This window comes from Montipora foliosa, chromosome 12, assembly GCF_036669935.1.
Source record: "Montipora foliosa isolate CH-2021 chromosome 12, ASM3666993v2, whole genome shotgun sequence".
Classification (NCBI taxonomy): domain Eukaryota; kingdom Metazoa; phylum Cnidaria; class Anthozoa; order Scleractinia; family Acroporidae; genus Montipora; species Montipora foliosa.
The window spans coordinates 33,130,799-33,156,048 of NC_090880.1; the positions used below are offsets into that span (position 1 = coordinate 33,130,799).

The 25,250-nt window shown below is 39.8% G+C and overlaps 2 protein-coding genes across 2 annotated transcripts in view; one reads left to right on the forward strand and one right to left on the reverse strand.

Moving 5' to 3' along the window:
* Nucleotides 1-322: 322 nt before the first annotated feature.
* On the reverse strand, nucleotides 323-6,140 carry LOC137980281 (matrix metalloproteinase-25-like). Its single transcript, XM_068827677.1, has 5 exons — nucleotides 5,967-6,140; nucleotides 5,081-5,335; nucleotides 2,564-3,032; nucleotides 1,348-1,609; nucleotides 323-1,087 (listed from the first exon to the last, which is right to left on the reverse strand). The coding sequence occupies exons 1-5, from the start codon at nucleotides 6,081-6,083 to the stop codon at nucleotides 583-585; spliced, it is 1,608 nt and encodes a 535-aa protein (XP_068683778.1). The 5' UTR covers nucleotides 6,084-6,140; the 3' UTR covers nucleotides 323-582.
* Nucleotides 6,141-18,639: 12,499 nt separating this feature from the next.
* LOC137978772 (zinc finger protein-like 1 homolog) overlaps nucleotides 18,640-25,250 on the forward strand; it is an 8,667-nt gene continuing 2,056 nt past the window's right edge. Inside the window, exons 1-5 of the mRNA XM_068825830.1 lie at nucleotides 18,640-18,875; nucleotides 22,995-23,106; nucleotides 24,228-24,316; nucleotides 24,461-24,565; nucleotides 25,062-25,131. Coding sequence (XP_068681931.1) covers nucleotides 18,774-18,875; nucleotides 22,995-23,106; nucleotides 24,228-24,316; nucleotides 24,461-24,565; nucleotides 25,062-25,131 — 478 coding nt within the window. The 5' untranslated portion in view covers nucleotides 18,640-18,773. The remainder of the gene's footprint in view (nucleotides 18,876-22,994; nucleotides 23,107-24,227; nucleotides 24,317-24,460; nucleotides 24,566-25,061; nucleotides 25,132-25,250) is intronic.

Genomic DNA, 25,250 nt, shown 5'->3' on the forward strand with positions numbered 1-25,250 from the left:
TTGGGGACGGGGATCGGATTCTACTTTTGACTGCGTAACTTTATTGGCTCACATGTCACTCTGCCCTTTTGCAGCTAAAAAGGTCTGAAATTAAACAAATTTTACTGAGGTTTTTGTCATGAAGTTGTGCTTTCCTGTATCAAGATGTTTCTATGTTTTAAACGCTTCAAAAGGTGTTGTGTTAAAAACTTCAAGAGTCAAAATGTCTAAGTTAATTTTTAGTGGAGACGCTACGAAAAAAAAAATGCTACTTGAATCCTTCTCTGGGATATTTCATGTGCCGGATTCTCTACATATAATGGGAGTCGTGAAGTTTTTATTACAATATTTATTATCTCGAGCCATTAATTTTAACGTAAACATCAATATCTTACAAGTCCTGTGTCAATAAATATGCATATTAAATACAAAGATATGTATATACAATAATATACAATAACAAGTTTTCTAAAATTTGGGACGAACCGTCATCGCACTACATAAGGAACTTTGTTTAACAGCAAATTTCTTGAAATGTTTCTTGCTGGGTAATCTTAATGATAACATTTAACCAATGACTTAATTGTATATGATACAACGTATTCAAGCAAAGGTTGTGTCATTTTGAGTACCTTCACACAACTTAGTGATCACGAAACATACAAATAAGACTAAAAGGTTTGGTATCAAACCATGGGCAGATCCTCTTGCGCCAGGTTGAAGTTTGACGTCGGGATTACTACAACCCATCCAGTAAGAAGCTACATCTCTGGGATATGGGTTTTCGCTCGATTCTAGAACCCTGACCCTGTAGTCGTCGAAGGCATAATACCTGTTCCCTTTAAAGAAATACGATCTCCCATTTTTCCATTGAAACGCTGCATTGATGTCGGAAGGAAGACCTCTCCAAGCCCCAATATGCCTGGGATAACCATCTTCTATCTTTTGGTTATCGTATCGCCAGTAATTTGAGCCCTTGAAAAAATATATTTTTCCATTTCTGCTCCATTGAAGCGCAGCACCCACATCAGCGAGTTCCTCGGGTAAATTAATTTCTGAAATATGTCCAGGTCCATAAAAGGGGTCCTTGTTAACGAACACCCAATATCTAAAAATCACAAATAATGAATTAATTATTGGTAATCAATTCAGAGTTGTGTACTGTCATGAACACATTTTTAGGCTTACTCTCAGAGCGTTCGTGAGTGCATGAAAATCATGAGGGAAAAGGACGCGCTGCTATATCACTGCTTATCATCATCATTAACAAAGCCCTAACCTTCTTCCCTAACCTTCAAAACCAGTCCACATCGCTCATTAGTGTTGTATCGATGCTAAGGGTAAAAAGAACATTGTAGGGTATTATACCTATTTCCTTTCAAGAACACTGTGTGTCCAACTTTCTGATCCGTGTAAGAAGCATCTATGTCCTCTTCTAAGCCACTCCAGTAATCTTTGATAAGGAAAGGACCATCTGCACCACCATAGTCTTTCATTTCCCAGAAGTGTTTTCCACTGAATGCGTATGTTCTCTTATCCTTTGTGGCCACCACTGCGTCTGGTTTCACATCACTGCATGTCTTTGGCGTCGGGTTTGGCGAGGGAGTCACTCTTTCAACACCAGGCAAACCTGTATGTTAAGAAACATTCGGTTTAAGTGGCTTTGTGCATGCACATTTTGTGTACACGGCAATATTTATAAAATCCTTATAAGTTTAACATAAAGCAAGTCGAATAGGAGAAAATAACCTCTGTTGTTTAATCACAACTCTCAAACCGACTTGCCAAAAGAGATAGATCACGAAATAAGGAAATAAACTGGAACCAGAATTCAAGTTACATCAATGACTTAACAATAAATAAGAATGAGTACAACATGCAGATTATGAGCCAGACAAATAAAAATTTGTAACACCAACAACAACGACATTGGGGAAACCTTTCAATAATATTAGAGCCGCAGAAAATTGCATCAATAGAAAATGGAACAAAATTCTATCTTGACTTTTTAAACAGTGTAATATATAACTGAATATGAATATCATATTTTAAGAAAATCTGCCTTCTGTTTGTATACATCTGTCACGTTTGCGATCAGGCAATCGCCTTTAGACAGGTGCGAAAAGATTTGGAGAAAAGTACGCCTGACCTTAGATTAGATTCGACTCCGTTTTTGGTCTTTGGACTTGTTATTATTATTATTATTATTATTATTATTATTATTATTATTATTATTATTATTACTATTATTATTATTGGGGGGTCGCTCTGTGGCTGCGCATGCGTAAGATTTCTTTGTCTCGTAGAAGGTCGCCCAAGTGGAAATTCGAACTCGGTATGTGCTCATTCAAAGGCAATCGAGATGACCACTAAACCAGGGATGACTAAGCGACAGAATATCGGGAAAATAATTGTATCTGTGACTGGAAACCAGCTTTTGTGTTTTCGTTGCCCTAACCTGCCCTAACCTAACCCTAACAACGATATTTTTCTCGAGACAATAAGCAAACGAGTATTTATAAGAGCTTTCCACCTGCACGCAAAATTTCAATGGGGAGAACCAACTGAAAGTAATCTAACTTACCGTATAACTTTTGGATTCCTGCAATGTCATCACTGTCCAATGTTAAGCCAGGAACATGTCCCATATAATAGGCAAACATAACTGAGTGAGGGTGGTAAGCGTGGTCGAGCCCAAGACTGTGTCCTAACTCATGCACAATCACCCATAGCAAGTCAACACCACCTTGTTCTCCGTTAATAGTAAAGAATTCGTCATCGTCCAAGTGTATATCGCCATCAATTCCTGCATTTTCTGAGCCAGGAAAGAACGCATGCGCTAATTCTCCACCGGGACCATCCGCTGGTCTGGTATCGTCATGGAAACCTGTCACAAACTTTACTTTGATATCGGGTTCGAGGCTCAAGTTGTCTTCCCTCTTGAATGTTAGACCGCTTGCGCTCGACCACATATTAAGAGCAATTTCAAAAGTTCTGTCCACCGCTTCTTTAGGGAGATCAGGTGTGTAGTTCTCAATTCTGAAAGTAAGTTCCTGCGAAATAGTATTAAAATATTAAGTTTGAAGACGATACGCTTGGATGGCTATCTGCGTGGTGTATTGGGGGAATACTATAAATCATGTCATTACGAAGCAAACTAAACTCAAAATGCTCAGCGCGTGCCACCTAATATTCGAGAATAGTTTCATTAACTGCCAACGGACTGCATTATTCGTTTCAAACTTCCAAATTTAGGAGGCTCCCTAGAGTTTTAAGACCGCGTGCAAAGCTGGACACTAGTATGGAGTGAAAAGCCTGAACCGTGCGTGTTTTTCTGATTTTTGTGACGTCGGCTTGACCAGCAATCTCGACCCCAGGGCTCTTCTCATGACTGAGGGAGAGAAGACCTCTGGGGAACCCTCAAACAAAGTGTCTTCTCATTGGTTTTCGTGAAGAACAATCAAAAGCGTCTCTAATGGGTGCATTCATGTTAGCACGAGGAGTGAGCAGGAGCCGTAAGGTTCAAATAGCCAAGCTTTGGCTAGACGAATCCTACGGCGCACGTTCTCCTACATTGAGTTTCCCAGAGCCTTGAGTTGATCCGAGGCTCTGGTGACCAGAATGAGTGACTAACTGCTAATTCTCTCGCGTTCCCGTCGGTAACATTTTTGAAACTTGGCACAGTTCTAACCAAATACAGTTCCTATCAAATACCCTATATTTGTTAAGATCTGTCAGAACTAATCCAATACATTTAGAAGAGTGACAAATAACAGAATATTGGCAAAAACGTCAGAAAGACCTTGACTTTTTACCACTTCAAAATGTCACTGAAGGAAAGTATAAATATTAAGGAATTTAGGCCAAAATGGGAATATATCTGCCTGTCAGTAGATGTGATGTTATATCGGTACCCATATTGGTAAGTCTCCAGTGGGCAAACTTTAAGAGAAATTAACTAGGTTTCCTTTTGTAACTCGAGCCTTGTACTGAGGGTATTCGCAAATACTCTAGGGAGCCACCGTCCTCCACCGTAGCTCGAGTGTCACCTCATTTGAAATATCGATTATTCACGCCGTGTTCACATGCGGCGAAGGTTGGCGCCTTTTTGTGGCTTCCTTCGCCCACGGTTGTGTCTGTCGAAGTTTTTGTGGCAAACTTTTGTTAATGGCGTTACTAGTAATGGACGGCAAAATCATGCAGAGTAAAGAAAATGCTGGGCTTTTGCAGCTTCCATATGGGGAATCCCATAATTCTAAGAAGGAAGGGGGTGTTCGTTGGAAATTTGAGAGGAACCTCTAAAAGGTACCAAGATCCTATCTTGTGGGCATGACATGGAATTTTTTTCACCCCTAAGAGGTACCAAATTAAGGGTTTTCATTGAACAAAGTTAAAAAATTGTTAACATGGTTAATTATGAAATGTCTCCTGTCATGATTTTTCGGCTCAATACCATAAAAGGTACCGCTAAAGCTCCCGCTAGGCCGCTGTGGACCTTTTGAGGCTGAAAACCCTAAAAGGTACCAAAACCGCTTTTTAACCCCTAAAAGATACGACGAGCACTCCCGTCCTTTTTATATGAGAGTCCCCCCCCCCCCCCCCACCCGGGGTTTCCCACTGCAAGATGCGAAGGAAATGATTGTTCTATTTTTTTTCTGTTTGTCCTGAATTGAGCAAGAATTTTGCTAACAAACATGGTTGGATATCTTTAATCCTCTTGATATATCCTGTTCGGTAATCTTGGTTATATAAATGCACATTTCTGGTGTCCATTACGAAATTTATACGTCCGCTGCAACTCACCTCAAAAATAAACCGATCAACAATCGATATTTCAAATGGGGTCACATTCGGGCTACGGTTGGATGATTACAACGCTAACACTTAAATTTGCAAGTTTGAAACGAATAACGCAGTCCGTTGGCAGTTAATCAAAACTATTCTCTAATATAAGGCGACACGTGCTGGTTATTTTGACTGTAAGAGTAATTTGGAAGAGAATCAAATGCAAAGTCTGATCAGTTATCACGGTATGGCAGTTCTTGCATGTAGGCGTATAAGTTTTTTATCTTAGTTATATCTCTTGATATGGAAGACTTACTCGTTTCCTCCAGAAACTTCCTTGAAGAGCGTATCTTCTTTTCCTTCGCGCATTGTCCGCTGGTCCAAAGTCTGCCACGCCGCACCTAGAACGTTTCACCCTCGAGAGTGCTTTTGGATCAGAGATCTGTCCAGTTTCTGGTAACCCGGCAAATCGCTGCATTTTCTTTACAGCCATTGTTAGTTCCTCCATGGAAGTCGTTCTTCCGATTTTATGATCAGGATAGGGAAGATAACCATACTTGATAAGGTAATCCTGTGGAAAGACAAACAATTTGTTATGTTTTTAAATTCCTAAAGAGTGCAGTATTGACCTTCTTCCATTCAACTGTCCATTGTTTAAACCTGACCGACCTCTCCTTTTCCGGGCGATATTACGGTAAGTGTGGATCATGTTCAACTACAGTCATACGGGCTGATTCGTTATTGATTGAGTGACACAAAAGCTAAGCGCATATGATTTCCAGAAACTCTCAGGAACTTGTTGATCCATTACAGTCATTGCACCGATAGTTCACTTTTTTGTTTGATAAACAATGAAAAAGGAAAAGGAGTTACAGCTACTTAAATGTGTATCAGAGCGAGTGTTCGCGATTTCTAATTGACCAAGGTTTCAGTACAATTTTTCAACATTTACGAATGGCATCACCCTGGTGGCTTCAAGTGGCTTTTCCTTGCTGATGATATTGATTTTCACTTTTCGTAACGTTTTAAAACAAGAATCCTCGATTTTGTGGGTGACTTCAAATGCAAATCTTTCATGCCTCGCTTAAGTTAGCGCGCCACGCGATCACGTAAATCGAATGATCGATAGCCCCAGCTTCTGTGAATAAGGGCATGTATACGTAATCAATGCAAGCTTACCGATTTGGAACAGATTTGCTTACCATAAGTTCTGACTCTTTTGCCGGCGCAACTGGGTTTTGCTGCAGGGGTATCCCATTGATTAGAAGGAATCTTAAGATGACAGTCACTGCTAATAAGAGCACAATTCTGGCATCCATTTTCAATAATTTCACAGATATCTTAACTATCGCTCTTTTGATGTCTTGGAATTATGTTGACATCTGTTTGCTTGCTCTGCTTATAAATTCTTTAAGAGTCATCGCGTGACGTAAGCATTGACGACAGAGGACGTCCTGCTCACTGATATCCGACTGATTTCTAGGTCGATTGCAAACTTAAACACGTTCCCAAATGCGGAAAAAATCAATAAAACTGACTGAAGAAATAAGAGTTGAAGCTCAAAATCTACCTCTGTTAAGATAGCGACATGAACAGTGAAAAACATTTTGCCTATGGAATGCCAGAACATATAAAACACTTTACTGTGATATTGGCTGGGATTCTCGACCATTTTCGAGATAATCAGTCTCGTTGACTGTGTCAAAACATACTTAAAGGCCCCGTTCATAATATACGCCATTCATTTGCAAATACATGGCTGGGTATTCTGCAGTTTAGCAAATAATTGATAGAGTGGTCAAGTGTGACGTATCTAATATCAGGTAATTTGCGTTTGAAAGGTTGTTGTCTGGTACGTTCTGTGGATAGTTCCAGACAGAACTACAATAGTAGGCAGACCGAGCTTATTGATTAACGCACAACAAGTTTCACGTTAAGCAATCCTTCAGCATTGACCTTAATTAATTCCACCTGTGACGGATATTGCGAAGTGGGCTCCTTGTGCATCTTTCTACAAAGCAATCCTTATAAAGAGATTTTGGTTGGTGTGGCTTGCTGAAGGGATAGTTCATTTCCTGTTTTCTAGATCCTGGATACCTCATCCTGAACCTCCCAAAAATTAACCTTACAGTGTCCGTGTAACGGCAAGAAAACAGAAAAGAATTTACATAAGCGTGAAGTCATTATAAATGTCACTGATCTTTAAAATGTTCGTATTACAAAAAGGTTCATAATTTAACGTTGACGGGGCCACAGGTCAAATATGTTGTTTTGTTTCTCTAAACATTTGACAGAGAAATAATCACTCAAGTGTAAATCCAAGTTTCCAATCTTGCGATTTTCATATCAAGACCCTTGTGTTGTGTAACAAAGAGAAACAAAAGAATTTGAGACAAAATAATTCGGGTGTTTCCTTGAACCACAACAATAACTGTCACCTGCTGATGACAGGATCGACGAATAAACTTTTTTCCTCAAATAAACAACATATTAACCTTGAGACCATCTCATCGCAGTTTGAATGCTCTTGTTACACTTTTTTTTAAACGACTGGATGAGCTGCACTGAACACTCATTGATATCTTGCGCTCTGGCCTCTGGTCCTCTGACCGTAAATCACCAAAGTGACGTTAGCATTTCTGAGTTAAAATGCAAAAGCAACGGAAAAGCAATAACATTTTTTGCGTGCCGCTGCACGTGATGACAATATTGAAAGAACCCGAGTAATGCAGCTTTTAGGCACCAGTTACTTCTAAGTAGGCATCAGTAAAAATACTGTCACTGGTTATTTAACTGGTTCGTGCCTACTAGGCGAAAACCTGAATGATAGTATGTGGAAAAGCTTATTTCATTTTGTATACTTCCTTTACAAGGGCTTTACAGTGCATAGCAATGGTACACAATTGAAATAGCAATTAAGCGTGGTTTTTATATGATCTGCAACGGTCTGCCACCATCGGAAGCTGTCTGCGTCGGTCTTATCGCAGACAATCGTAAATACAGGGGGCAAGTGCTTCCATTTAAATCTGAAGCGATCGCAGACAAGCGCACCCCTGGTCTTCTCTGCGAAGCGAGGAGAAAAAGGATCGCACTTGCTTCAAGTCTGATTGGACGTGTTTCAAGGCGAATAATAGTGTGCCGCCGATACAATGGATATAGCTAATATACTTAGATACTTATCGTTGCGGCAAAGCCGTTAAAAAAGAAGAAAAACTGAAAAAATGGTTGTTGTAATTTAAAACTGAATAACCAACAGTTTAAACTGAAAGAGATAGGCCAACATGTTTATAGCTGTTGGTTAAGAGTAGGTTTGTCATATTTGATATGCAGAGCTTCTTTTATTTTAATTTTAAAACGCGAGTTGCCGGAGTCTAATATTGTGAAACAATCAGTGGAACAAGAGTCTCGACAAGTTTTGATGACGCGAGATGTTTGTACACGTGAGAGGCCTTGTCCGAAAGAAGGTTCTCACGTACGCGAGTAGAGATATGGTGAGCGGTTTCGCCAGTGTAATTGGCATTAGATCCAGCTCAAGTAAATTTATACACTACGATGGGAGGGTCTGCGGGCGGAGATACAGTGGCACAAAATCTTTCACAATAAACAACTGTTTTTCTTTAAAAGTAGAAAAAAACCAACTTAATGTCAATATTAGTGTAATACATTCTGAGTAATTCTTAAGCTTTTTTTGTCTTACTTTAGATACTAATTTACTAATATAGGGGAGGTTATAAAAATGAGTGTTGGAAAAATCCTTGCTACAATTATAGTTTTATTACTAGTCGGACTGGCGTGACCAATTTCCCTGTTAACATATTCCCGCGAATGATCTCATCAATTGTCCAACATGGGAACAACAATATCGTTCACGAGTCACGTTTAATTCAAATCTTCATTAACGGGTCGCGTTTTATTAAAAGCAATCGTTCACGTGGACATGTAAAGATCTTACTATCTTTAATCACGGATCATGAATCATAAATCGCCCCATCGCGCTTCACGTAAAAAGTATAGGAGAACCTCTAAGACATGTTCATCCGATTGACCGTTCCGCTGAGACACTTTTGACACCCGTTCAAGCAAATGATAAGGTTCTTATCCATCGTGTATTTAGTCACACTCCGCGGAATGGATTATCTGAATGAGGTCCAATGCCATCCCTTAAGCAAGTAAATTCGCAGCCTTAATAAATTCTGTTTTGAGTCTGCAAAAGAAAGATTTTGCGGTGCTCTCTAATGAGACGTGATTTTGACTCCCGTCAAACTCTCACTTATTGCGTGCGTGTCGAAGTTCGCCTTTAAAAGATTTAAGACTCGGCTAATCCCTTAATTTCACGGACGACCCCTTTTAGTCGGTGTCAAGAAGGTGGCCTCTACCTACGTTAGTTCAATCCAGTTTTCTCTCACTGGTGATCTTGTCCAGTTACATAAAATATAGGCGTACATACTTTTTTCTGACAATCAATTCGGGCTCAACGGAGAGCCCCAATTTCGTTCATATGAACGAAAAAAACTATTTTGTATGTTCCAAGTTATTAAAGTAAAGTAAAGTAACCATATTTAACGTCGATAACTTGTAACAGTAATTTAACTGACGGTGCGCTCATTTTACTCCCTCCCACTCCCCCACTCTCCATCAAAGTTAATTAAGCTACAGAGAAAGGAAAGAAGTCGAAACAAGGATGTTAGATCCGGGGATCGAGCCCGGGATCTCTTGCAACACGGCCGCGCACTAAACGACTTTGCCATAGTTCTCTCTAGCTATTTTCCTCTCTTTAACAAACTTTCGGAGAATAGAGTAAAAACCACTGATTCTATCCAACCTGCAACCATGACGACCTATCTACATAACTTTTATTCCTGTTGGATCAAGGCGACAGGATTAATTGGCACCGCACACGACACCGCTCCAGTCTCAATTTGCCAGTTAATTATGACGTACTCTTTTGTACCAAAACACTTAGTAGGAATGGCCTAAAAGGAATATAGAGATAGAAAAAAAGAAGGCTTCAAGGTCTGCACTTTGTATATTGCAAGTTATGATATGATAGGCATGTATGCCTCGGGTTCAATTTGATCCACCGCAAATATGATATTCATTTCGGTTAATGTAGTCAGAAATACAATTTCCGTAGCGGTAATCGTTAGGTGGCTAATTGTCGGTGAGTTGCATGGCCTAAGCCTGCCTAATCAAAATACTGAACGATTCAAATATTGGATCCTTTTAATAAGGGGGTGTCACGTTTTGTTTGGGACTTTAGTTTATTTCTGAAATAACATATATATGTGGGGTTGGTAATGGTAATCTTTACTTTAAAAAGCTAGCTTTTAGTACAGCACTTTCTTTCCAAATCCAAGAATCTTTTTTTAACAGGGCCGGGCACGGGGCAAACTGACCGGCTGTGGACATGGGTTGACACGACTTTGCCCGGCTGCTTTCAACATCTTAACGGACTTTTTTTTATACACAAATGTTTATTTTTAAAAAAATGCAATTTTGTCCTTTTCTTGATATGTCTTCTGTTGTCAAAATGTCACAGTTTCATTTCATAAGCCACATTCAGGTCAGAACGAATCGCCCCATAACGCATTGCGAAAAGAATTGCCATCCATAAAAAACACCTGAAATGTCCCAATGACCAGAAAAGGTCGCCGTCGATCGCCGATTCTATTTTTTCGCGAGCCGAATTGCTTCCAGCTGAGAAAAGGCCAAGATGTGAGTGCACTTTTTTGGGGGTCACGTTAATGAGTTAATTTCTTGTGGATATTGGTATCGAATCTAAATCGTCGAAAAAAAGGTTGAGTTTTCGGTGAATTCTGCAATTTAAGGTGGCTCCCCAGAGTATTTGCATGACTACAAGGCACGAGTTACAAAAGGAAACGTAACCTAATTAACTTCTCTCAAAGTTTTCCCGCTAGAGACTTAACCAATATGGGTACCGATATAATAAGGCTTGTTTATGAGTATCAATTTTTGGATTAGGCCGTTACCATGGCAACATCAGATATATTCCAATTTTTGGCCTAACCCTAACCGCTTATACAAACGGAGACGTATTTCCGGCGGAAATACGTCTGCGTTCGCAGGCTATACAACATCAGGCAAATTCGGAAATTTCTCTCACCTGAATCGACCAAGATCCTTGTTCATGCTTTTGTAACCTGTCATCTGGACTACTGTAACTCTTTACTACCGTGATGGGATCCCTCAATGCCAGATAAACCGTCTTCAGAAAGTCCTTAACTCATCTGCTAGAATTATTACTCTAACTCCGAAATTCCACCGCCGAGTATTACTCCGGTTTTGCTCCAACTCCACCACTGTCTGCCCATCAGTGGAACTGCACCTGCCTACCTGAAAGATCTTTTACAGCCACAAAGTCAGTCCAAATACCAGCTAAGGTCCAGAGATCAGCACTTGCTTGCTGTGCCGCGAAGCTTCAGAAAAACTTTCGGTGACAGATCATTTGAGCATGCAGCACCAAAACTTTGGAACACCATCCCGCTTGAAATCAGGGAATCCGCCAACATTGACATTTTCAAGAGGAAACTGAAAACTCTTTTTTTTAAAACTAGCTTATTATCATTAATTTTCTATGTCGTTTTCTGTTTCATTTTCTCTCCTCTTTTATAGAATATGATTTTTTATTATGTAAAGCGCTTTGGAATATCATATAGTTTTAGCGCTATATAAGTGTTATTTATTATTATTATTAGTATTATTATTATTATTAGTATTATTATTATTATTATTATTATACTTTCCTTCGGTGAATTTTTTTATTCTTTGCCACATTATGGAAATAATATTGCCTGACATTTTGAGGTGGTTAAAAGTCAAGGTCATTCTGACGGTTTTGCCAATATTCTGTAATTTGTCATTTTTTTAAATATATTGGATTAGCTCTGACAGATTTTAAAAAATATAAGGTATTTGATAGGAACTGTACGTGGTTAGAACTGAGCCAATTTTTTTAAAAAATTACCAAAAGGAACGCGAGAAAATTGGCAGTTAATTTTACAGACGTCACAAAAATCAGAAAAACAAGCTCGATTCAGCTATACTAGTGCCCAGCTTGCGCACGGCCCTAAAACTCTGGAGAGCCTTCTTAACAATTTCAAATTTTTCTGGGGGAGCATGCCACTAGAACCCCCAAGAAGGAAAGTCCCGGGTGTTAAACACATATGCCCCCCTGCTTCAAACTTTAATGAAACCCCTGGTTAAGTCTAATACCAAAGGAATTCGCTTTGAGCATCAGCTTCTCAGGACGTATTCAAAACATTGACCACCGGTCCATGGGTCTTTGCATGGACCCATTTGATGAACCACAATTTTTTCTCCGCCAGTTAGGCGGGCAAGACTCGACGGAAAAAATGCCCTGGAGGAGAGTATAGCATTTGTCGAAACTGTAGACGGCCACACTGCTGCCATTTTAGAACTTTTTGTTAAGGCCCTTTGTGTAAAATGGAAACGGAAGATGAGCAACACTTCTTAGTTTCTCGTCCTTTTTATCAAGAAAAAAGAAGCTCGCTCTTTTAATGCTTGTATAATCAGTCAGTAAAATTCCCATGGTGAAAATGCTGACAAAAGATAAATTCTTGGCGCTGTTAGACCTCTCCACTAAAAATGCACAGTTACAGAAAATAATTGCAAAGTATATTTTGATTAAGGGACTTAAAGTTGCATGGCTGTTGAAAATTGTACGTTCATTTGGATAAATGTCGATGTACAATGTATAAGGCACCAAATATGTGTGTGAACCTACATTCAATTTAGGGTGACCTCCATTCTGCGTGCGTTGAAAATGTGGATTGGTAAGCCCCCCCCCCCCTTCAAATGTAAGACAATCCGCCCGAATTACTGTATGTGTGAGTGTTTCTGTCAGGGAACACATACCTGGACACATACCTGACTCTAAATTAAACTGAAACACAAATTGCCCTCTAATTGCAAACCTGGCTGATTTTGAAACACACATTTTCCTCCTTTCATGCATAAGCAGCTCAAAGTATTCTCCATGCGAATTCAAGGGCTTAGAATGTCCTTTGGGGGCTTAATTTTGGAATGCTTACAATGTTTGCAGAAATGAGACATTCAACATATGCCAATTAAAAAAATTAAAAGTTGTAAGTTTGAAATATTGATATTCCCACTAGATGGAGTTTCATTGGGGAGAATATTGATGCTTTCACTGTTATCCGGCACTTAAACTTGTACTCGGCCATTGAACGCTGGCGACAACCTAAACGGAAAACATACCAAGTTTCAATTTAACGCTTCGACCGCCTTTCTGATCCAGAATTATCTCAGACAAGTAACCGAAATTGCTCCTTTGTTTTCGCCTAGGTAAACTTTCAGAGGGGAATGTAAAAGAGTGGTAATCTTTATTAGTGAATACACTTGATATCATGAAAAGCTGGACGTATACAAAACATGGACCCCCAAGGTCCACCCCTGTGAACTCGGTCCATGGACTACTCCAGGGAACTGAGACACCAATTTCGCACGTTTCGTTTCGACTTTTGTCGATCATAAGCATTTTTTGGGGTGTCCTTTGAACTGAAACGGAGAATAGTATGTGTCCTAAATATGCACACAATTGAGAAACCCCTATTGAAAGCCCCTTGAACGCGGATTATTATTATCTCTCCCAAAATACTATTTTTTCGAATTGCTCTTTTTCTCTTAAATTTGGGCATATTCAGCTTTACGAAAATCAAAGAGATTATTTTTTTTCGTGATGGGAAAATGTACTGATGCTAGGTCTTTCCAAAACTACTATACCTGTGGAGTGCTCCTTGGACTTATCACTGAGTGTCCTCACTTTAGGGGGGGGGGGGACATTGGGGGTTGCCCAATACCGAAATACCGCGTTCAAAAACAGTTAAATACCGAAAACCAAAATTAATGTTCTACATTTTCTTCCCCATGTTGCTCTGCGCGCGCGGATTACCTTTGTCAGTACAGCGGCAAACGATTGTTAAAATGAATCACCAAGGACTGCAGGTTGCAGAGTTTCCAATTTCTTTTCCCCGGGAACAACCGTCAGTCTGATAATTCCGTGACGTAATTTCTGCACCGAATACCGTGAACCAAAACATACGAGAACCGCTTTCCGTAGGGTTTGATCATACCGCAGTTCTGAACTTTTCGGACTACAATTTCTGAAATAAACGGATACTGCATTTCCGCAGACCCCAATGTCTCCCTCTTTTGGTAGTGCGTATCGTGTTGACACTCCTTGATTTATTTGTTTTGCCAAGGCCGTTTTTGCAATAAAATGCCTAGAAAATGAAACAGAAATAAGATGTTTCTTAACACTACACTCCAATAGTTTATAATAATCAAGTCTAAAATGAGTTAATCCCGTCGAAATAAGTGACGCTTTGACTTGTATCAATCTGGCATGTTTAGGTTTATTGAGCGTTTTAAAACTTTCATACAGAAGCTCCGCCCTCGAGCGTACACAAAGGAAAAAAAGGGCTCATAACAGCTTCTTAATAATTCATTGTACTATTCCATAAACAGTTTTGGTCGAGATGGTCTCCAGGAAATGGTAAAAGTAGAGAGCTGCCTTGTTGCCATAACAGATTTTGCACAATAGCCGGTTATAAACAAACTTCCGTATCAATCCGCAATTTCCCCTCACAAGATCGTGACAATTCTTCCTGTTTGAACCCCAATGAATTTTCAATGGTGAAAACAGGAAGTGGGAAAAATAACTGGCATAACATATTTGTATTAGTTTAGTTTTTTTCGCAACTACTGGAATTCCTTGAGTTAAATTTTACAGATTCATCTGAAACTTACTTTCGCGCCCTTTCAGTTATTTTTCTTCTTTTCTTGAACATAAATAAATTTAACTGAGCTCGCCGAGGACTGGATGCGGTAATTTTCGTATCTTTTGTACGCGACTAAAGCAAGGCCTTTAATTAAACCATATAACCAGTCCCATAATTGACATAAATAGTTCGGTTTGAATGACGTGGTGCATTTTTTCAGTTGAAAACATTGAAGACTAAACTGATCCGAGTAGCTCCTCGGCTGACATGGACCCTTTTCCAAAAATGATCATGTTCTGACCTTTGAATAGCTGTCAAATGTCTCAACTTTAGCCGTCTCACTTCGGGACTATCAATTGTTCAAAGGACATAAAACCTGAGAGCTGTGTTGATCTCGCCTGGCCTGTGTCTTGCCCCGCACGAAAGCGGGAAAGAAACACGGACTTTGTCACCAAATATTTTAAGCAAGAGCCGATACAACGTAGATTTGATTTTTGATTTTAGTGGTGTGCACCACTAAAATCAAATCTACGTTGTATCGGCTCTTGCTTAAAATATTTAGTTTCTCAATTTGAAATAACGCCGATCAGATCAAGCCACTGATCCAACGTACACCGACAGGAAAATTGTCCACTGTTGCTTGCTTCAAAACTTTGTCAGCAACCCTTACCCTAACCTTAAGACTTAAACTCTCTACGCTCAATTCTTAGTAACTAGACATCACTGTTAAGATCTTAAACACTATAGCATAAACAATCACAAGTTATTATTTCTAGTACGTTCGTCACTGTTAATTGATGCCATTTTATGTAGCTTTAATTCACTTTTTTTTGGACTTCTGTATATTTTATCCCATAGTGGAAATGTAATCACTTCACGCCTAGATTAGCCTTTGCTATTTGCGGGCAATATATTTTAAAGCGTTCTCCAAACAGGAACACACATCAGCTATTACTGATCATGTTATGACTATTGTAATGGACATAATATGAAAGGGAGGCATGTTGAAATTCTCGTATCAGGAAAAACTGATTACCATTGCAAGATAAAAGAAACCCTGTCTATACCCTGCCTCTTTCGACATATTAAGGGCGCGTTCGATTGACCCTATTCCGGAATAAGAATACGTGGAGTGATGATTACAACGGTATGTTTGGCGCGTTTCAAAGCAGCAAGGATAATAAAAATATGTTTAAAATAGCATTTCAGCAGATGTTTGACAATTTCAATGCGAATCTCCGTAAAAACGAAGGATTTTAAACTTATATTCCATGTATTCCTATTCCGGAATACGGTCAATCGAACGCACCCTAAAATTCAGCTTGATAGGCGGGCAGTGAGGACAAAGACAAGTGGATGGATGATGTGTAAATATTTTTCACTTTTCTATTGTTTTTGTCCTCACTGCCTCATTATCAAGATGAACATTCGGATATTTTGAAAATGGCCTACTGAATCCGACCTTAATGCAAATCTTACCAGTGACAAGCTGTCGCTGCTATTTGTGAAGTCCGACCCAGATACAATACTCGTCACATTTGTTGGAACACCCATCTCCGTTTCCCCCTTCCTCCAATGTTGATTTCCACAACTACTAGTAGTCGCCTGAAAAATTCTCACACAACATTGAATTGGGGGAAGGGGGATGTGGTATAAAATACGATCTTGTAACACGATGATTCTGACCATTCGCTAAGTGTTCCAATTAAATATGTCTAGTATTGTGGGTACCGGAGAGGCTGAACATTTACGCACGCATGCGCTGACGGAATGTTTGAAGACGAGACGAGAAAAATATGCAGTACCTCCAGACGTGGCGCTGGAGCGTCGTACCAAACGAGTCATCCCGGGATTTCGGCCCGTGCGATCGCTTTTGGACGCAGTTGGCCCTTCGCTGCTTTCTGCTACCTGCTACCGACCTCGCCTCCCGGTACGGCATTGAGGGAGGGATATGTCGGCCCCTAAACCATATGAGACAAATCCCACGCCTACTCACAGCTCCAAACCGCCCTTGTCATTACAATTTAACGTAAGACTTCGATGGCTTATATATTCAAGAGAATAGTCATTTTATCTGTCATATGGTAAGCACTGGAGTCGCATATTACAAAGTGCACGCATGCGCCCTGCCGAAGGTAACATACATGCATGCATAAAACTTTATTTCATCTCGAATTTCAGAATAATATCTTCGAGACATTACAGCTAACATACATGATATATACAGATACATAACTAAATATATAGAGGATATTACACGGTGGAGAGAAGATATGAATTTTATGTTCGAGTGGCAATTTCGCAACGTACTTAGTAAAAACGTAAGAAAAAGAACTAAGACCGTAACTGGTTGTTCTAGGTTTACTGAGGGACAGAATGTAATTTCCACGAACATCATGCGTAACAAGAGAACGGGAGAGAAAACGTATTTTTGATATATGCAGGACAAGCGTTTTCTTTCTTTAACTACTTTTATACAATAATATGAGGAAATTTTGAGTGCGCTTATTGCCTAGAGATGTAGAGTTTGACTTAAGTGGTACGTAGGAGGACAGGTAATCGCAAATATAAATCTCATTACTCTCTTATTTACATTATACCGTTTCTTGGACAAGAAATTACTAAAGGCCAGGGCGAATTTCCTTTGATAAAAAGTCTACGTTAACAGCACGCACCTTGGTTACTCCTTAGTATCCGCCTAGAAATCTTCTTCTCGCTACTTTTTCCTCATTTGATGAGGACCAGTCTCCGCTTGCCTCCTTCATGCCCAAAAGGAATTCTGAGTAATTTGGCCGTTCCATGACAAGGGAAGACCCCCGATTCTCATTTCATAGATTTTCTTATGAGTGTGGAGCCACCCAGTCCTACCGGCAAAATACAGCATCGATTGAAATTTTTAGCTATCAAAGCTTGCTCAAATTGTATCGGTAGGTCCTGGAATTAGTCCACAGAAAGGCCAGAGAGACGACTTCACTGGTGCTGTGAACCGCCATATTTACAACAGAGCAATCTAGGCGTTCCAGTCTGCATGAAATGATCCTTCACCTCTGTCTCGAGAAGACCAGACACGCACGGTCCTTACGTTACGTTTATGCCCCTGTAGAATCAACCGAAATCTCAACTCCTTGTCAAACGTTAACCAGCATCTTAATATTTTTGGTAGGCTACAATACTCGTCACATTTGTTGGAACACCAATCGCCGCTTCCCCCTTCCTGAATGGGGGAAGGGGGATGTGGTATAAGCTACGATCTTGTAACACGATGATTCTGACCATTCGCTAAGTGTTCCAACTAAATATGTCTAGTATTGCAGATCCCTCGTAATTTCTTTTGAAACATAAATAGTTTTCCATATAACAAGGGTTACTTTTGAAAATGTAGTATGTTGCAACATAAGAAACGTCAAGTTAGATTTCTTAAAATGCATCACTTCAACATGTTTATCACCGCTTTATGTGTTGTTTTTCTTATAAAACTTTGTTGTTATTATTCCATTTCCAGAACCATGACTGAACTGATTAGCCGAACCTGCAATGAAAAAACGTTTGAAGGAAATGTAGATATTTGAATTGTGGGCTATAAATACGCAATAGAGAAATGATCCTCGCATTTATCTGGACAATATAAGTTCGAGGATCATTTCTCTTTTTGGATAACTTTTATACCTTGGTCCTCGTCTTTCGATCGTCTTCATCCTGACATGCAGACAACGTGTTTGACAGGAGTGATATTTAACTGATATTCTAATGTTTTGGTTTGACATTGATTTCAGAAATTGAAACTTTATGGCATCTTGGTGTTTTCTCGTATCATTTGTCGCGCTCAAACCTTTTCATTAGAACAATTAACAGGAAACCAGATCGTGATAAACAGAAAATAGTTGTCATCTATTGAGAACATAAACTATGCACTACTACTTGCATGTATCGTCTACCGTGAGCAAACATTGCACCTAAGTGGTCTCTTTTTGAGAACGTCATTTTCTAGTTTAAGGGGGAAAAAATGCGTCAACTACGATGGAACTATGCGAGGAAATACTTGGGAGAGTGCAACCGTCTCGACCGAGTGGAAGCCTGGAACTATTGTGAAGCTTGGTTACCTTGTCAGTGAGAATGAAGGATGGCGTCTGGCGACGTGGCAAGCAAATTGAAAAGAAATCGATGGAAAATTTAAAGTTTTCAAAGCCTTGATGTTTTTTGCGTCCATTATATAGAAGGATAGCAATCATGGGGTTATGTAAATGTCCTAAGAAAAAAGTCACCACGCAGTTTTGCTTTGAACATCGCGTAAATGTGTGTGAACATTGCCTGGTTTCAAATCATCCCAAGGTTGGTAAGGTGTAGCATAATAACAGGTACATTTGATCATAGACTCGATTAAGGGTGTTAGCATGTACACGATATGTCACGTATAATTCTACTGTTATTAACATGCCTGAGGTGAGCTTAAAGGCCCACCTTCAACCGACAGGCTTTTGCGTATCGTAGCGATTTACAATAATTGGATGAGTTTTCATACATGAAAATTGTTCTGCGGCACGCAATGCCTGTCGGTTAAAGGTGGGCTTTAACTGCAATGGGACGTCACTCATTGTTGTTAATGCTAACCAGAACCTAATTGGCTGTTGAAACAATGATTTCTTTTGTTCCCTGATTGGCAAATTTGAATATCAAAAGAAATGTGACATCACTGTTTGTAAACAAGAAATATCCCTATACCCCTCCACTTATTTGCGCGCATCTTCAACGAATGCCACCTGATGCCAACATGACATAGTCAGCAGGGTATTCTATAAGCTTTATTATTACATGACTAGCTCGGTGAGCGGGCAAAATGAACCAAATCGCATGCTGTGATTGGCTACCGAGCGGGCAAGATGGAACTACATTGTGTACACTGCCCGCTCGGGTTTTGTCGCTTGGTCCCACAAGATCAATGATCATTTTTTTGGTGTAATAAATTTTACTGTAATAAATCCTTTATTGACCGAGCTTGTACTGTCAAGTAGGCTGGATATTGGCCTCATTCTTTTTTTGCATGTTTATTGACCTTGACTTCATCTCGGTTCATAAACACGCAAAAAAGAACTTGGCCAATATCCAGTCGTCTTGACCTCATGCTTGGTCAATAACCCATATATACATGTAACTGGTCCCCATTAGTTGGAGGTGAGTGCTCTCACCATTTCACCAACCGTGGGCTAAACTAAAGAATACACAGTTATCCTTTATAAGCCAATGATTACCCCTTAACCTTTTTGTAGGTTGATAACATTTAAGTCAACATTGAATGTTGGAATTAAAAATACAACCACACTTTTGAGTTTAAGAAACATGTTTCGATGTTTCAAACATCATCATGAACCTTAGTGAGTGTAAAATATTAGATACCTCTTACTAACCGAGTTCGAGGTCCGTACTGTAAGTTATGGACCGGCGCACGGGCAAGGAAACTAGTCAAAGTGAGGCGGAACGTTCAACTGCCACAAAGAATGCCGTGCGAAAATCCCAAAAACTAAATCTTCTTGGCTGTTAAGTTTGAAATAGTTGCTTGCAAGATTCAAACAGTTTTCAGTACAAGTTTATGCAACAGAAATGACATGAAAAACTCGCTAGATGATGTTTTGTCGAAATTTTAAATTTAGCGGGCTGTACAGCGGACCGTACTGTAGAATACGGCCAGCTAATTTAGCCAATTACAGCGCGCGTACTATCTGAGAGATATAATAATAACACTTAAGCTATCCAGACCATTTGAATATTGGAATCAGGCGCATAGCGTCCTATACGCAAATACGCACATGCGTACTTGAAGTGACCACAGGCGGCCCAGAGTCGGAAGGTAAACAATTATAAGGATTTGTATGGGAATCTTGATAACAGACTGAAAAAGATATTTACCCGCAAAAGTTCTCAATAAAAAAGCCGTACTTTATTGTCATGGTGAATTTCTTGCTTTTTGTGTGTTTTTTTGCCTGATCAGGATGCGATTTAAGCGACTTCTCAAATTCCCGAGTCGTCACTCTTCCCTAAATAAAGGAAAGGCTGGCAACTCATTTCTAACTTACCTCAGATCTCGCCGAAAAAATTCACACTTCTCCGGCATCAGTCACGCTCAAACTCCGGCGATGGCTACACGGATAAATTTACTTCCCCTTGGCCAAGTTTCAAGGTCCAGCGAGTATCCATTGCTGAGAAACTGCGAAAAATATTCAAATTTTCAAACTCCTTCCAGGCTCGCTAACAACCAATTTTGACACGGCTGGTCAACGGTTCACCGAGCCTCCATACGGTGAGCGCAAACCTACGCAAGTGTACCCATAGTTGGGCAGAGCAAAACAAATCCCAGACTCGTCCCCAAATACCTGCCTGTGGTCATGTTCGAGCTTCTAAATCGGCGAACGATATTAAAAGTTCCACACTGAAACCTTAAACACAGCTCCCATCACTTTGGTTGCCCCACCGCATGTTATAAATCCGGATTTTCATCGAACTCCGTAAGTACTGAAGCTGTTTGGATGGAGTTTGAAACGCAGTCGAATGTATTTACTAGTGTATGAAACACAATCCTGTGTTTCATCCGTCACGTCAACAACTCACATTATCATGACAGAAATTCATATGAAAAGGTCGCTGCACCTTTTCAGCCTTTTGGACACATTTTTCTGTTGAGAGTCCGGGGAAAATGCCATCGTTGAAATCATCTGTGCTTTGTTTTTGCGCTTCCAGTTGCGTTGAAATGTTCAAAATTATTTCTCACACCGGTGCATCAAGCGATATCGATCGAAAACCAACAATTATTACTCGGAATACCTGAAAGGTATCCGAGTTACAATCTCGCTTGTCTGTTTTTTGGACAGTAGAAATTACGGTGCGGTGATTTCTTTGGCTCAAAGCAATTCACTTAACAAAACTATACTTTTTCCAACAACAACAAAAAAACAGCCGTGGTGTCGAGTGTCATCGGACGAGGGGATTTTTGCACGCGCGAGGCTTCAAACAGCTTCAGTATTTACGGAGTTCGATGAAAATCCGGATTTATAACATGCGGTGGGGCAACCAAAGCGATGGGAGCTGTGTTTAAGGTTTCAGTGTGGAACTTTTAATATCATTCGCCGATTTAGAAACTCGAACATGACCCCAGGCAGGTATTTGGGGACGAGTCTGGGATTTGTTTTGCTCTGCCCAACTATGGGTACACTTGCGTAGGTTTGCGCTCACCGTATGGAGGCTCGGTGAACCGTTGACCAGCCGTGTCAAAATTGGTTGTTAGCGAGCCTGGAAGGAGTTTGAAAATTTGAATATTTTTCGCAGTTTCTCAGCAATGGATACTCGCTGGACCTTGAAACTTGGCCAAGGGGAAGTAAATTTATCCATGTAGCCATCGCCGGAGTTTGAGCGTGACTGATGCCGGAGAAGTGTGAATTTTTTCGGCGAGATCTGAGGTAAGTTAGAAATGAGTTGCCAGCCTTTCCTTTATTTAGGGAAGAGTGACGACTCGGGAATTTGAGAAGTCGCTTAAATCGCATGCAATCAGGCAAAAAACCACACAAAAAGCAAGAAATTCACCATGACAATAAAGTACGGCTTTTTTATTGAGAACTTTTGCGGGTAAATATCTTTTTCAGTCTGTTATCGAGATTCCCATACAAATCCTTATAATTGTTTACCTTCCGACTCTGGGCCGCCTGTGAAGTGACCAGAAAATTTTGAAATTTTAAGCAATTGTTTCTATTTTTAACATTTTACTTGTACGCAACCAAGATTTCCTTATGAAAACACCACTTTGATTAAATTCTAAAAACTAAAACAAAAGCTATACCATGTTCTCACTTAGTTTTGCATTGACTTTTTTTACACTAAACAATGCAGTGTTGTTTGGTCAGCGTGCAACAAAAAGGCGAAGTTGCAAAGGAGCGACGTTCCGAGAACGTTGTTGACAATTCCAGTCACGCTAGCACAACCAAAACAATGTTTTGTTTGCGCCAAGTTTGCTCAAAATAAGGGAAAGACGCTTTGTTATTTCCTTGTATTAACACAACTATTTCGAACAAGAAATAAAGAACGCAGTATTTTTCGCTTAGTTTACTTAGGTTTCTAGATCACATGTACTTGTGCGTACTTGAAAAAATGACCACGCTACGCGCCTGGGAATGTAGTTAATTTCCAGTGGCCTGGAATTTCCTATAAGTCATTGAGGCTCTGTCAGGGTAAATTCCAACAAGTGACATGACCTAACAAGTACATGTAGCAACAGCACATAGAGTGAAACTGCAACAAACAACATCCTTTCTTTAAATTTCCTTTAATTTCCAAGAGCAACGTGAAACATTGACAAATCACCGACACAAGATCTTTTAAGATTCCTGCAAGCGAGACAGGAATCCCCCTGGCAGGGCCTTTTGAGATTCATTTGAGTATTAATATTTTTCTTATTGTTTTCTCCAGTGTATAGTGAAGTCTTATCTCCATTGGCTCCAAGATAGTGATTATAATCCAGTTTGCACTCTTTGTAATGGGAGCTTGGCTGAAGGAGAAGTGGCCAGATTGATTTGTTTTGGTAAGCTGAACCTGTCAAATGGATATATTTTTTTATGCTTTTAAAGGTGTAACTAGAGGAATAGTTTACCGTAAACACCGGCGTATAAGCCGCACCTTTTTGCTCAAAAATTTCGGATCAAATCGGGGATGCGGCTTATCTGCGAGAACATCTAGACACCATGCTGTAAATTTGCATAAATTAACAAGTTTAGCGAAACTTCTTAAGTCTGTATAGACCTGTGCAGCAAATTAACTTATGATTTATTTTAATTTCTTTCAAACTCGGGGTGCAGCTTATCTGCGATTGCGGCTTATACGCCGGTGTTTACAGTAAGTTGACTTACAGAGTAGGAGCTTAATTTACCTGGTTTCTGTGAAGGAAGCAACAAGGAGTTATGTCATACCTCCTTATTGCGCCCTTTATGGGATTCTAGTCTTTGGCTAGATTACCTTTAGCAGGCTGTTACACGTTAGTTAGTTTCTTATCCAAGGAAGCAACATGTAAATAGCTAGTTATGGACTTTGTGGTCAAGAGTCCTGAACCTATCTGCTCTGCAAATGTTTTGTTTTTTAATATTATTTATTGCTACAGTGTACATGTAAGCCTTTCACTGAAATTGCCACAGCCATGATTACATTTATCATATGGCCTGTACAGCCCCGCACACGCTTTTTGTTGCAAAACTATTGGGAAGATCCCCGTATGAGGGCCATACGCATTAGCGTGAGCAGGGCCGGAAAAAGCCGTATGGTCTTACTAGGAACGCGTACATGTACTGCTCAGTGCAATGCAATTTTAGAGGATTTTTGTCGCCTTTAAACATCCAAGTAATTTACAGCCACAAAAGCAAGTGCAAACAACATGTTAGATAAATTTCCTGTGCAGATTTTTGTTTTTTATTTTGTCCTGAAAGAGCCCATATGATAATTAAAGTGCTTATTGACTGAGTTTAGGTTGGGCCGGACAGGTAATATTTGGCCCTCGGTCATGGTGCACGGACCTCGCTGCCCTCAGGCCAAATATTTTCCCTTCCGGCCCTCCCACTCAGTCAATAAGTACATAGTACTGTTCCTCTTTGGGTTAGCCCTAACCCTAACCTCAAATACATTATATGTGACATGTTTCATTATCTTTTAAAGATGTATTTCATTGGGGTTGTCTAAACAGTTTTGCAGCAAGTCTTCCAACTAACACAGCTCCAGCGGGTTATACCTGTCCTAACTGTAAGGTAAGAGTGACAGTCAAATGTTGTTACAGTAATAAACAAAGCCTTTTCTTTTCTCTTTCCAAATTGCCTAACACTGAACATTGCATGAGTAACTTAAATAACCTCTATTTGCTACTGCATCTCCATTTCATTCCTTTTTTTCAGTCTGCCATATTTCCCCCGGAGAAACAAATATCTCCTGTGGCTGATCAGCTAAGGAAGCTGTTGGCCTCAGCACCATGGGCACGCGTTGGCCTCGGGCTTCCAGTGGTAAGTACACGAAAAACTAACAGATTCTTGATAATGGTGTTGTTAAAAGAGTGAGTACTCAGCAAAGGGTGATAGCTATTTTTAATAGTCTCAGAACTCTTACTGGCTGCAATTTGACCATACATTGTACTTTGTTACATTTTATTTGTACTAACTACTAATGAGCTTTTGACAATCCTGCACTCAGTTTATGTAAGCTCTACTCTTTATTTTTCTTCCAACAGAGAACTTTGATAATTGCAAAGGAGCTCACATGTATGATAATATGTAATTTATTATGTCCACATCAGAGGGAAGAACAATAATGATGTGTTTTCTAGCTTATTACCAGTAACCCACTGACCCCTGGGAGTGAGACTTAAGATATTTTACTCTTCAAATGAGGGCATCCTAGGGCCTTTGAGGATTGGTTTCATGTTTTTGATTAACTAGTTAGAGCAGTTCAAGTGCCTTTCAATCATTTTTATAATGTCTTTAATATTATTTTACCTTCAAGATACCAGACATAAGTGCAAGTGGTGTATCTGTCAATGAACATCCAATATCAAGACCTGATACTGACAAAGGTAGCTCCAAGACTTTGGCAAAGCGTAGTTTATGTTTTTCAATACAACAACAGTGACTACTTTGTTGATTAGGATTACCTTGTGTGAGCTCTCCTTTAACCAAAAAAACTTTTGCGGTT